General features: G+C 52.3%; 1 protein-coding gene across 3 annotated transcripts in view; it reads right to left on the reverse strand.

The window, feature by feature from the left end:
* Positions 1–11,762, reverse strand: part of vaspb (vasodilator stimulated phosphoprotein b) — a 30,556-nt gene extending 18,794 nt beyond the window's left edge. For 2 of the 3 annotated variants that reach the window (XM_069908624.1, XM_069908622.1), the window contains exons 1-6: positions 11,591–11,762; positions 10,091–10,271; positions 6,589–6,652; positions 5,154–5,221; positions 3,244–3,470; positions 396–520 (exon numbers count right to left, since the gene is read on the reverse strand). In XM_069908624.1, the coding sequence (XP_069764725.1) occupies positions 396–520; positions 3,244–3,470; positions 5,154–5,221; positions 6,589–6,652; positions 10,091–10,271; positions 11,591–11,728 (803 nt within the window). In that variant the 5' untranslated portion in view covers positions 11,729–11,762. The remainder of the gene's footprint in view (positions 1–395; positions 521–3,243; positions 3,471–5,153; positions 5,222–6,588; positions 6,653–10,090; positions 10,272–11,590) is intronic. The other variant, XM_069908623.1, reaches the window with a different exon arrangement.
* Positions 11,763–12,203: the final 441 nt, after the last annotated feature.

Genomic DNA, 12,203 nt, shown 5'->3' on the forward strand with positions numbered 1-12,203 from the left:
TCTCTGACCAGGGCAAGAGGATGCACGTGGCAGAGCAGCTGCCATCCAGATCCAGAGACACGGGTTCGAACCTGACTGCCGATGCTGTCAGTGTGGAGTTTGCCCGCTCACCCAAAATCATGTGGCTTAGGAAGTCGAGTCGAGTGTAAGATGTGCCCTGGTCTGTGGGTAGGTGGTAGAACTATGGGGTGAGGGGAGTTGATGAGGAAGTGGAGAGGGATAGGTGACAGGGAGAATTCATCAGGGAACGGAATTACTCTGTGAGCTGGCATAAACACAATGGGTCAAATGGCCCTCTTCTTTGACCGAACAATAAAAAAACATGGCATACCTACCCCACCCTCACTCAACTTTGCAGCAACCCCCCCACCCCAAAGTGAGAGAGTGTGACTCACCTTCGTGCCAGCATGGCACTCATTTCCTCCATGAGGCCCCCGCCCCCTCCTCCTCCTCCGCCCCCGCTGCCCCGGTTGCCCTCAATCTTGGGACTCGAACTCCCAGATGATGCACTCTCCTCGGTCTGCAGGAGAGAGGCAGACACGTAGTTACAATCCAATCACTGGCCGAAGCACCGTTAGAAAGCCCGGACTTGCAGTTATCCAGAGGCTTCACATGGGAAGGGGGTGCAGGGGCACCGAAAAGATCTTTGAGGGCAGTGAGATACTGTTGCATGGAACAATATTGGGAACAAGGAATCCCATTGATGGAGAAGCAATGAAGACCAGTTAATCCCATTGGTCAAGGGAAAAACCACATTGTGGCCCAGCAGGTGTTTCACAGTGTAGAGGGAGCTTCACTCTGTACCTAACCTGTGTCCCTGCCCTGGGAGTGTGCGATGGGACAATATAGAGAGAGCTTCACTCTGTATCTAACCCCTGTCCCTGCCCTGGGAATGTGTGATGGGACAATGTAAGGGAGCTTCACTCTGTATCTTACCCGTGTCCCTGCCCTGGGAGTGTGCGATGGGATAGAAACATAGAAGATAGGAGCAGGAGTAGGTCATTCGGCCCTTCGAGCCTGCTCCGCCATTCAATGAGATCATGGCTGATCTTAAAGTTCAGTACCCCGTCCCCGCCTTCTCTCCGTAACCCCTAATTCCCTTATACTGAAGAAATATATCTAATTCCCTCTTAAATATATTTAATGAACCTGCCTCTACTGCCCTCTGTGGCAATGAATTCCACAGATTCACCACCCTCTGGGTAAAGAAATTCCTCCTCATCTCGGTTCTAAATTGTTTGCCTATTATCCTCGAACCATGGCCCCGGGTTTTGGACTCCCCCACCATTGGAAACATCCTTTGCCATGTATCTGCCCAGTCCCCCAATTTATCCAAATCACACTGGAGCTTCCTGACCCCCTCTTCAGTGCACACAACCCCTCCTAGCTTAGTGTTATCTGCAAATTTGGTGATATTACATTCAATCCACTCATCTAGATCATTAATGTAAATTGTGAACAGCTGGGGTCCCAGTACAGATCCCTGTGGTACCCCACTGGTCACCGCCTGCCACTCAGAAAATGAGCCGTTTATTCCAACTCTCTGTCTTCTATCTGCCAGCCAGTTTTCAATCCACATCAATACTTTGCCCCCAATCCCATGAGCCTTGATTTTGCATGCCAGTCGTTTATGTGGGACCTTATCGAAGGCCTTTTGTAAATCCAGGTACACCACATCCACTGGCTCTCCCCCATCTATTTTACTTGTCACCATCTCAAAGAATTCCAATAGATTTGTCAAGCACGATTTACCTTTAGTAAATCCATGTTGACTCTGTCCGATCCCTTCTCTGCCAGTCATATGCTCCGCTATTACATCTTTAATAATGGATTCCATCATTTTGCCCACTACTGATGTAAGGCTCACCGGCCTATAAATTCCCCGCTTTTTCTCTAGCCCCTTTTTAAATAGTGGGGTAACATTAGCTACCCTCCAATCCATGGGTACTGATCCTGAGACTGATGGCGTAGAGGGAGCTTCAGTCTGTATCTAACCTGCGCTGTCTCATCACATGTGGGGTTGATGGAAATGTTTGCATTCTCATCAGCCACTCCTGTCCTCTGTTAATAGTTGGAGAGGTCAGCAGAGACATCCAGCGGTGAGGAAAGATCTGCAGCCTCACTGCTCGGGAAACCTGGGATTCAATCTAAGCTGCAGTGTGTTCGTTCTCCAAGAGTGCGTGGGTTTTCACCTGGATGCTCCAGTCTTCTTCCCCCATCCCAGAGATGCTCAATGTGGTCAGTTCATTCACCCTGGTGTGAGGATGAGGGGAAATTCCGAGGGCAGTTGGCGCGAATGTGGGGCAGACAAGGCCGGAATGGTGTTAATGGATGGTCAGTCTGGAGTGCGGGGTGTACTCATGCACGTGACAATAAACTCTCTGTGGGCTAAAGGGCCTGGTTCACTGCTTTAAGACCATGGTTGGAGGAGCCTGTGAGGCCTCTCTTCACAATGGGTCATGGAAACATTCACGGTCCTGGGTCATCAGGCCAAATGGATTATTCTCCACAGTAAAACAGCATCAGTTAACAACAGAGATAGAGATCAAAGTCTTTGGGACGACCGGAGATTGTAAACATTGCTTGAAAATAATGAACCCAATGTCCAACTTGTTCATCGCACCTACTCATCAGAGCCTTACATTATTCACTCTGTCCCCCTCCACATGGGGGCCTGCCACCCTCCCCCCCCCACACCATACACCCCTCCTCCCTCCCCAACCCACCCCTCCATAACCCCCTCCTCCCCAGCTGTTTCCCCACCCCCATCCTCCTCCCTCCCCTCATCCCTCTTTCCACATCATTTCCCCCACCCCTCCTCCCTGCTCCAACCCACCTCCATCCACTGCAACCCTTCTCACATACCCCACACCCTTCCCCTCACCAAAACCCTACCCCACCATAGATGCCCCCTTACTCCCCTACAACCTACAACCTTTCCCCACCTTACGTGCCCCTCTCTCCCCTCCCCCACTGTATACACGCATCACTCCTCACCCCGATAACCCTCCCCCACCATACAGGCCCTTCACACCTCACTCCCCTCCCGTCCAATAACCCTCCCCACTGTACACACCCCCTAACTCCCCACACCTCTCCCTCCCCAATCATACATGCCCCTTACTTCCTCCCCTTCCCCACACCTCTCCCCTCCTATAACCCTCCCCACCATACACTCCCTCATTCTTTCTTCCTCCCACTTCAACCCCCTCCCACCCCCCCCAAGTGAGCAGCAGTCCCCACCTTGGGCGTCTTCTTCAGCTTGGCCTGTTGCAGCGCTGCGGCCAGCCCTCCTCCTCCAGAGATGCTCCCCGTCGAGCTGGACAGCGTGGGGAGTGGCGGGGGAGGAGGAGGGCTGCTGACCCCCCCAATGGGGGGTGGGGGTCCGGGTGGAGGAGGTGGTCCAGGCGGAGGTGGGGGCACCGGTGGGCCGCCAGCAGGGACCGGAGGGGCAGCCGGAATCGTGGCTGCTGGAGGGAAGAGGAAGTCAAGGGCAGAGGTCAGTGGCAGCCTCCACAGGCCATTCAGCCCAACACATTCCAACTAGCACCGACTCCCCAGCCTCTCAAACCTGCGGACTGGGAGTTCCACTGCATCCCACCTCATGACCCCTTCAAGACGTGCAGAGGGAGAGACACAAGGTTGACTCCAGAGAAGAACAGGTTAGCCCTGGGATTGTACTCTCTGGAACTAGGAAGTATAAGAGGGAATCATATAGAAACAAAATTCTGGAAGGGCTAGATAAGATAGAGTAAAAGGTTTGGGCACCTGTCAACATTTATCCACACCTTCAGGCTCAAGTCTGAAATGATGGTTTTGTATCTTTGTATTTGCTACCTAAAGGACCCTGTTTGACCTGTTGAGGTTCTCCAGCATTAGACAAGATAGAGGTTGTTTCCACAGGCAGGTGGGACTAGAACCGGGAAACAGAGCCTTAAGATTCAGGGGAGTAGATTTTGACAGAGATGAGGGGGAACTGCTTCTCTCAGAGAGGGGTGAATCTGTGGATTCTCTGCCCAAGGGGGTGGCACAGTTGGAGTAGCGGTCAGCCCAACGCCGTTACAGCACCGGCTATTGAGTCTTGGGTTCAAATTCGGCGCTGTCTGTAAGGAGTTTGTATGTTCTCCCAGTGTCTGCGTGGGTTTACCCGAGGGATCCAGTTTCCTCCATACAGGAGGTTGTAGTTTGAATTGGGTGTAATGGCGGCACAGGCCCGTGGGCCAGAAGGGCCTGTTACCAGGTGTAAAAATTTTTTTTTAAATTAAAAGCAGCTGATGCTACCTCAATACAAGAGCTCAATAGAATTTTTTTTTGCATGATAGGGGATAATTCTGGGCTCGAGTGCAGAATACAAGTGTGCTGGAGATAGTCAGCACGTCACACAGCATCCATTACGACGTACAAGGCGATCGATGTTTCGGGCCAGAGTCCTTTGCAAGGAAGGGTGAGTTGGATGTTGGTGGGATTGAGGGTGTTTCAAACCAACACTGAAGGTTGAGGCTTGGTCTGATGCACACCCAGAAGCCTGAAAGTTTGGAATATTGAGCAAATAAAAACACAGAAATGCTGGAGGCATTCGGCCGGTCTCGCAGCAGCCGTACGAGGTGAAGATATTTTACTGACGTTACATCAGCTTTTCTGTGTGGCTGAATTGCTCCAGCCCTCCAGTAATATATCTTCACCTCCTGTGGATGCTGCAAGACCGGGCTGACTTCCTCCAGCATTTCCGTGCATTTTTACTACAATCACAGCATCTGCAGACGTTTGTGTTTCACTCCCCTTGAGGGAGTTAAGAAGCCGCTTTCGTCGTCTCCTGGGTTACGTGACGTTGGGATTGGTGAAGTCTGCTTTCCAGTCTTTCACCTGATAAATCCTCAAGGGCAGTGAATCTGGAGTTCAGCAGGTAACTCCGGTGAAACAACCCTCCCCCCCCCCCCGAAGCTGTTTGAGCTTGAGCTTGTTTTACCATCACTCCCTCCCCCCCTAATGACTCATCACTCCCTCGTTCTGTCTCCCCCCCACCAACCCCACCCACCCCGATTTCCCCGAGTTCAGCCGTGAAAACACTGTCCTCCACAATCGGGTTTTGACGGAACACTGTTACCAGTGATCCACCCTCAGACTGGAACCATCTCCGCTGAGGCCGCCCCTACCTGCGTTCCGCCGCTCCAGTTGTTCCCGTTCCAGCTGTTCCTGTTTTTGCTGCTGTTCCAACTGCTGCCTGTGGGTCAGACACACACACACACACACACACACACAAATACACTCAGGCAGCATGAACAGCTGGGCAGGTTATCACCCCCTTGACCCCACCCCTTTCCCTCATTCATCGGTGAGGTTTTTCTCCTCTTCAACAATGGGACCACTTCCACAAGTGGGAGATGGGGCTGTGACCTTGCCTGGGTTGATGAGGAGGTGGTCCGACAGGGACTGGAGTGGTGGGGGAACCCTCTTCACTCACGGAGCCGAGAACTTTTGGATCTCCAAAGCTGGGCGGGGTGGGGGGTGTGGGTGCCATCCAAAGGAAGGCATGGGTTAGAGGTTCTGAAGGAACGAGGAGTGGGCGAGGGGATTTCCCCAAAAGGCGGAGGGAGGGGGATCCCCTAGCTAGAGGGATGGGGCGGGAGATGTTCCTGAGGCAGAGGGAGGGGTTAGGGGAGGTCCCCTGAGAGGTGGAGGGAGGATACGTTCCCGAGGTCAAGGGGAGGTTCCCGAGACAGAGGGAGGGGGTGAGGCAGAGAGTTTGTAGCCAAAAGCCCATGGAGACCAGCTACTCACTACTAGTGACCAGGAACCTCCTCGTCGGGGAACATAATCCCCGATGACACAAAGACACACAGTATCTCCATAGTCACCCTGACACCAAAGCTCTGGGGCCAGGAAAGCAGGCTTATGCTGGCTCATAGACCAGACCCATAGCAAGACTAAATCACTCAGCAGAGTCTCAGTGTGGATTGGCCCAGATCCTAGTGGTGGGAGAATTCCCTATACAACACAAGCCCCTCCTGGGTATTGAGCTCCTGCTCCTTAGGCAGAGTAAACCAGAGGGGTTCATCCACTTGGACTTTTCCCCATTTACAACTCACTCTCAGAATAACCGTCTGCTTATTTCTTTGGGTGAGACTTCCAGAGAGATCTTGTCATGAACTTTGGGGTGGCATGGCTAGCTTAGAGCTTAGCCGCTTCAGCGCCAGTGATTGGGACTGGGGTTCAAATCCCGTGCTGTCTGTAAGGAGTTTGTTCATTCTCCCCATGTCTCCATGGGTTTCACCGGGGGCTCTGGTTTCCTCCCACCATTCAAAACATACCGGGAGTTGTTGGCTCATTGGGGGTAACTGGGCGGCACGGACTCATGGGCCAGAAGGACTTGTTACTGTGCTGGATGTCTAAAAAGTTCCTTCTGGGTGGAGGCATTACTCTTGGGAATGGGTCACTGGAGAGGAAGGATCGAGCTGGTCTATCTGACATGATCACAGGGACAGGCAGCTGGTGCCCCGCAGATCAGCAAAGCTTGTTGCTTGCAAAGTAAGGGCATGTGGAGCAGTTGACCTTGAATGGGCTTCTTGCTCTGCCTGGTTTCCCACTTACCTCCTCTGCTGTTCCAGCTCCTCAGCTGTGGGTCCATTGTTGACCACCCGTGGCCCGCTGTGCCCTGCAGAAGGGACAAAGACCACCGTGGGGGTGGGGTGGTTAATGACGTCTTGTCACCATGACAAGGACGCGGTTCTGACCAACGTGAACTCAAGGTGCCACGTGGCACTGCAGGGATTGACACGGGCGATGGGGGGGGGGCTCAAAGCACAGCAGGATCAGGGGAGGTGCAGAAGGTGGGGACGTAAGGCTGGGGGTTAGGGTGGGGGAGCGGGGTGGGAGAAGAAGGGGGATAGCCGATCTAGGCATGGGGTTGGGGGTAGCTTGGTGAGGGGGAGATTGATCCACAGCCAGGGTGGGGAGGGGGAGATTGATTTGGGGCCAAGGGGGATGATGAGAGGGGGAGTAGGGCCAGAGGGAGGTGGAGGAAGAGGGGAAACTGGGACAGAGCAGAGAGGGATGGGGGTGGGGTGAAGGGGAATCAGGTCCAGTGGGGTGGGGTGGGGTGGGAAGGGAGGTTGATCCACAGCCGGGGTGGGGAGGGGGGGGAGATTGATTCACAGTCACAGTGAGAGGGGGAACCAGAGGCAGAGCAGGCTGGGGACGGGGGAGATTGATCCAAGGTTGGGGGGAGGGGTAGCCTATGAGGATCTCCCGACCGCCTGGGTGGGTCCCTCCAGCCGTTGAGCCCCTCACTGGTCTGCCGCTGTGGTCCTATACGGTCATCTTCTCATTGGGGAGGTGGGGGTGGGTGTTCTCCCCGTTTCTGTTTCCCTGCGCCGGTCCAATGCTTCTCCTGGAGACTGCAGCCCCTCCTGGCCGCTGCTGACCACAGGCGCTGCTGTCTTGGTTACAAACCCCACAGTTGCTCTCAGACACCGTTGGCTCCTTCAACAGGACGTTTGAAGTCTGTATGGCAGCGCTGTCAGTAGGAGAGGACAGTTTGAACCCTTTAGAGTACCGCTGTGTCTCCGCTCTCCTGGATTCACGCCATTGGCAGTTACTGCCATTTGTTTTTGTTTGAAAGGACGCCAGTTGAAAATAAAAGTGCAGAAGATGAGAGGTAAACAAGATTATGTGGGGGCACGGGCAGACAGCACCTTTATCCCCAGACAACATTAGCCAATGCCAGAGGACACTGTTTAAGGTGAGCAGAGTTTAGAGGCAAGTGTTTTTTTCCACACAGAGAATTGTTGTGGTGGAGGCTGGCACAATGGGGACATGTAAAGGACTCTTAAATAAGCACATAGATGCAAGAAGAATTGAGGGAACTGGGCTGCCAAGTTGGGGAGGGTACATTGATGGTCAAGAAGGTTTAAAAAGGTGGGCAACACCGTGAGCTGAAGAGCCTGTATTTTCCATCACTCCAGACTAAAATGTTCGGGGGACGGTTCTGTAATGTCAAAGGTCAAGTGAGCGTCTAGAGGGGAGTAAGCCTTCCCAGCAGCCGAATAAACAGCCTCGAGATACCGCTGAAGCTGAAACCAGTACCTCGATGTTCATGATGATGATTCCGGGAATGAAAGGGTTATCATATCAGGAGCGTTTGACGGCTCTTGGCCTGCATCCGTTAGAATTTAGGAGAATGAGGGGGAAATCGCATTGAAACATTTTGAATGTTGAAAGGCATGTACAGAGTAGACGGAGAAAGGTTGTTTACCATGCTGGGAGAGTCTAGGACAAGAGGGCACCACTTCAGGATTGAAGGGCGTCCACTTAGAACAGAGATAAGGAGGAATTTCTTCAGCCAGAGGGAGGTGGAATTTGTTGCCACAGGCGGTTGTGGAGGCTGGGTCATTGGGTGTATTTAAGGCAGAGATTGATTGGTTCTTGATTAACCAGGCATCACAGGACATAGGAGCAGTAGAACGCCAAGTGGGGCTGAATGGGGAAATGGATCAGTTCATGATTAAATAGGGGGGCTGACTCAGTGGGCTGAATGGCCTGTTTCTGCTCCCATGTCTTATGGAGCCAAGGTGTGGCACGCCAACGCTCTGCAAACTACTGCTCCAATGCACCCTGGCTTTCCATCGAAGGAACAACTTCAACTGAGCTTCCATTCCACGTGGATTTGTGTTCCAGTTCACCGAGACAGGAGTGAACTTGGAGGGTTGAATGACACTCATGAATGAATGAAAGGGTTAGTACATGAGAAACAATTGTCGGCTCTTAGACTGTATTCGGAGTACAGAAGGATGAGGGGGGCCCCTCATAGAGGGAAGTTGAATGCTAAAAACCCCGGTCAGAGTCGATGTGGCGAAGATGGTAGGGGGAGTCCAGGCAAGACGACACAACTTCAGGATAAAAGGGCATCAATTTAAAACAAGGGAGGGAAAATTCCTTTAGCCAGAGAGAGGGCCGTGAGTCCGTGTCAGGCAGCCGAGGAAGCCAGGTCATTGGGTGCATTTAAGGCAGGAATTGACAGGTCAGCTCACAATTAGAATGGCAGAGCGGACCCGATGGGCCGATTGGCCCTACTTCTGCTCCTATGTCTGTGGGATCTTGTGGAGAGAATGACTGCCCTTTATAGCTGCTCAGTCCTGTGCTCCTTAAACCAAAACCCAGAGAGAATTCTTTTGGTTGGGGGGGGGGGGGGGCGGGGTGGTGTGCAAGGAGAAAATAGCACTATTTACAGGCTGGCATTTCTCAGCTGGACGACATTGTACCATAAGCAGGAGTGCGGTCAGTGGAGAAAAGCTCCACCCATTCTCAGGCGGGCACAAAAATATCCCATGGCTGTAATTGAGGATCAGGGGAGCTCTCTCTCCCGTGGCCAGAATATCTACTCCTGAACCAACCTCACCAAGACCAAACATCAGCCATGGGATCTTACTGTGTACAAACAGGTTACAGTCTTTCAATGCAACTCAAAGCCCTTCACGGACAGCAGCAGCTGAGAGGGATGAGAAGGGTGCTTTACAAATGCATATCCCTTTCCTTCCTCCTGAATTTCTCTCAACAGATCCTCGCGTGATTAAAATGGCTTTGCATCATTTTTTTTTATTGTCGAGCCTCCAGCTTTTCTACATTGAAATTGGGACAATGGACCAAGGTCCATTGATCAAGGTTGAGAGTTCTGTGGGATTTTTCCTCATCTATAACCCCTGCTGATCTCTAGCTCTACGACCACGTACTCTCCCAGACTCGCTTCCACAGCTTCCTGGCTCCAATGAACACCTTTTGCCTGTTGGTCTGGACTCCTCCCCATCCCATTCTTCCCCCTTTCTCTCAGTCTTTATTGAGACACCTGCCTGCTATTTGCTTATATCTTGAAGGAGGGCTCAGGCCCAAAGCGTTGGTAATATATCTTCTCTGGACGCTGCGAGAGCGGCCAAGTTCCTCCAGCGTTCCTGTTTGTTTTTACCATTATTACAGCGTCTGCAGACTCCCGTGTTTCACTCAAAGTTTACGTTCAGTATTAAAGAGGCAATGGTCCAGTTGATGATGCCTCTCCACTGATCAACACAAGGGGTCCCCCTGCTGTCAGCGTTAAACGTACCTGCGTTTGCCATGCTGTCGAGCACTTCAAGGGCATGCTGCATCCCATTTGCAAATTGCACGGCATACTCCTTGCTCCCAAAGTTCAGCCCCCACACCTGGCGCATGTCGCGCCACTGGTGAAAGCTCGGCGTGGCTTGGTTATACTTGAGACCTTTGTTAATTGGGCAGTTTATTACAACCTAGAAACGAACCGGAAAGGCGAGGGTTAAACTGGGGGGGGGGGGGGGGGCGCTATAGACTACAGATGCTGAATCGAGAGAAAAAAATAAGAGGAGCCCTTCTGGGATTAAATTGCTGGGAGCCCATCAAAATTAACTGGGATGGGAGCCATGATTCACAAGGGTGGCACGGATCATACAACGCTATCCCAGCATGTGGTCTGCCGCTGTCCGTATGTAGCTTGCACCTTCTTCCCGTGCCCACGTGGGCTTCCTCCGGGAGTTTAGATTTCCTCCTACGTTTCAAAGGTGTTCGGGATTAAAAGGTTAATTGGTCACACGGGTGCATTTGGGGGGGTGTGGGCTCGTGGGATGGAAGGGCCCAATACCCTGCTGTGTGTCTAGGAAACACATTCAAGATCATAAACCATTTCATGCAAACTCTCCAACACAGAGAAGGTCCAGCCCAATCTCTGAAGGGTAGCAATTGCTGAAGGGTTTATGCACGAAGGATTTTGTTTACATTATCTACCCTAATGACAACCCAATTATAGGCACCAAGTAATAGCCTGAACCCTGGAAAGTGCCAGTCAACAAACTACACAAGGACCTTGAAACCCCATCCACTGGCACCCCACTGACAACCGATAAGAATAAAGATTTACCAAGATGCTGCCAGGACTTCAGGAACTGCATTACAGGGAAAGGCTCGGACTTTAGACCCTGGAGCATGTGGGGAGATTTGATAGGGGTATACAAAATAACCAGGCATATAAACAGGGTAAATGCAAGGATTTTTCCACAGAGAATAGGTGAGGCAAAAACTAGAGGACGTGGGTGGAGGGAGAAAGGGGAAATGTTTTGGGGGAATTTCTTCACACAGAGAGTGGCGGGAGTGTGGAACAAGTGGAGAATGTGGGATCAATTTTAAAAGTGAAGAAAAATTTGAACAGACATGGATTGGAGGGGGAGGAGGTATATGCATTGGGTGCAGGGCAACGGGATGAGGAAGAACAGTAGTTTGGCACGGACTGGATGGGCCAAAGGGCCTGTTTATCTGCTGTAGCATTCCATGGTCCTACCTGTCACAGTTAATCCTCGGGACTGGAACGTTGGGTACATCCTGGACCTGAGTGCGGCCTGTGTGGTGTTTGCACACTCTCCCTGTGACCCGGTGTCCTCCCACCTCCCATAGATATGCGAACCAGTTGGTTAATCGGCTGCTGCGACTTGCCCTGCCCACCCTGGCGAGTGTGGGCGGGGAGGGCGACAGGAACATTTTCCCCGGGGACTGCTTATCTCTGTCACGATGACCCACCCACACTTGCCCAGCTCACTACCTGCTGGTCCTGTTGAATTTTGCGTCCCACCACACGGAATGTGTTGTTGGCCGGGTTGTGGTAGATGTGGACTTGGCTGAAGACTTGGGGCCCAGGGCCCGCTGCAACCCATTTCTTGTTGGCGTCATCATAGATCATCACCGTGGCTCGCGCTTGGCAGATGCTGGTCTCACTGAAACACAGGGAAATATGGGTGATGCAGGATTGACATATCACCTTGTCAGCCACAGATCCAGGCTGACGTCCCCTCTGCAATAACCACCAATGAAGAGAGAAAGCAACATCTCTAAAACTCCTCGAACACCCCTCACTCTGGAGTCAATAAGAAACTTTAAGTACGCAATTCAAGTCACACAGCAGCACATCAAGATCCCACAAGTAAGGGAGAGGTAAGGAGAAAACATTGAAGACAAGCAACGGCTGAATACGCTGGAATCTTGAGCAAACAATGAGAGGCTGGAGGAACTCAGCGGGTCGGGCAGCGGCTGTGGAGGGAGGTTTCTCTCTGTGGACGTGGCTCAACACGGTCGGTGATGGAGGTCAGGTCTGAACTCAGCTGTCTGGAGCTGTACCACCTCGCCTCTCGCGGGGGGCCCCAGCCCATCTCTCGCGG

This window comes from Narcine bancroftii, chromosome 13, assembly GCF_036971445.1.
Source record: "Narcine bancroftii isolate sNarBan1 chromosome 13, sNarBan1.hap1, whole genome shotgun sequence".
In the NCBI taxonomy this organism is placed as follows: Eukaryota; Metazoa; Chordata; class Chondrichthyes; order Torpediniformes; family Narcinidae; genus Narcine; species Narcine bancroftii.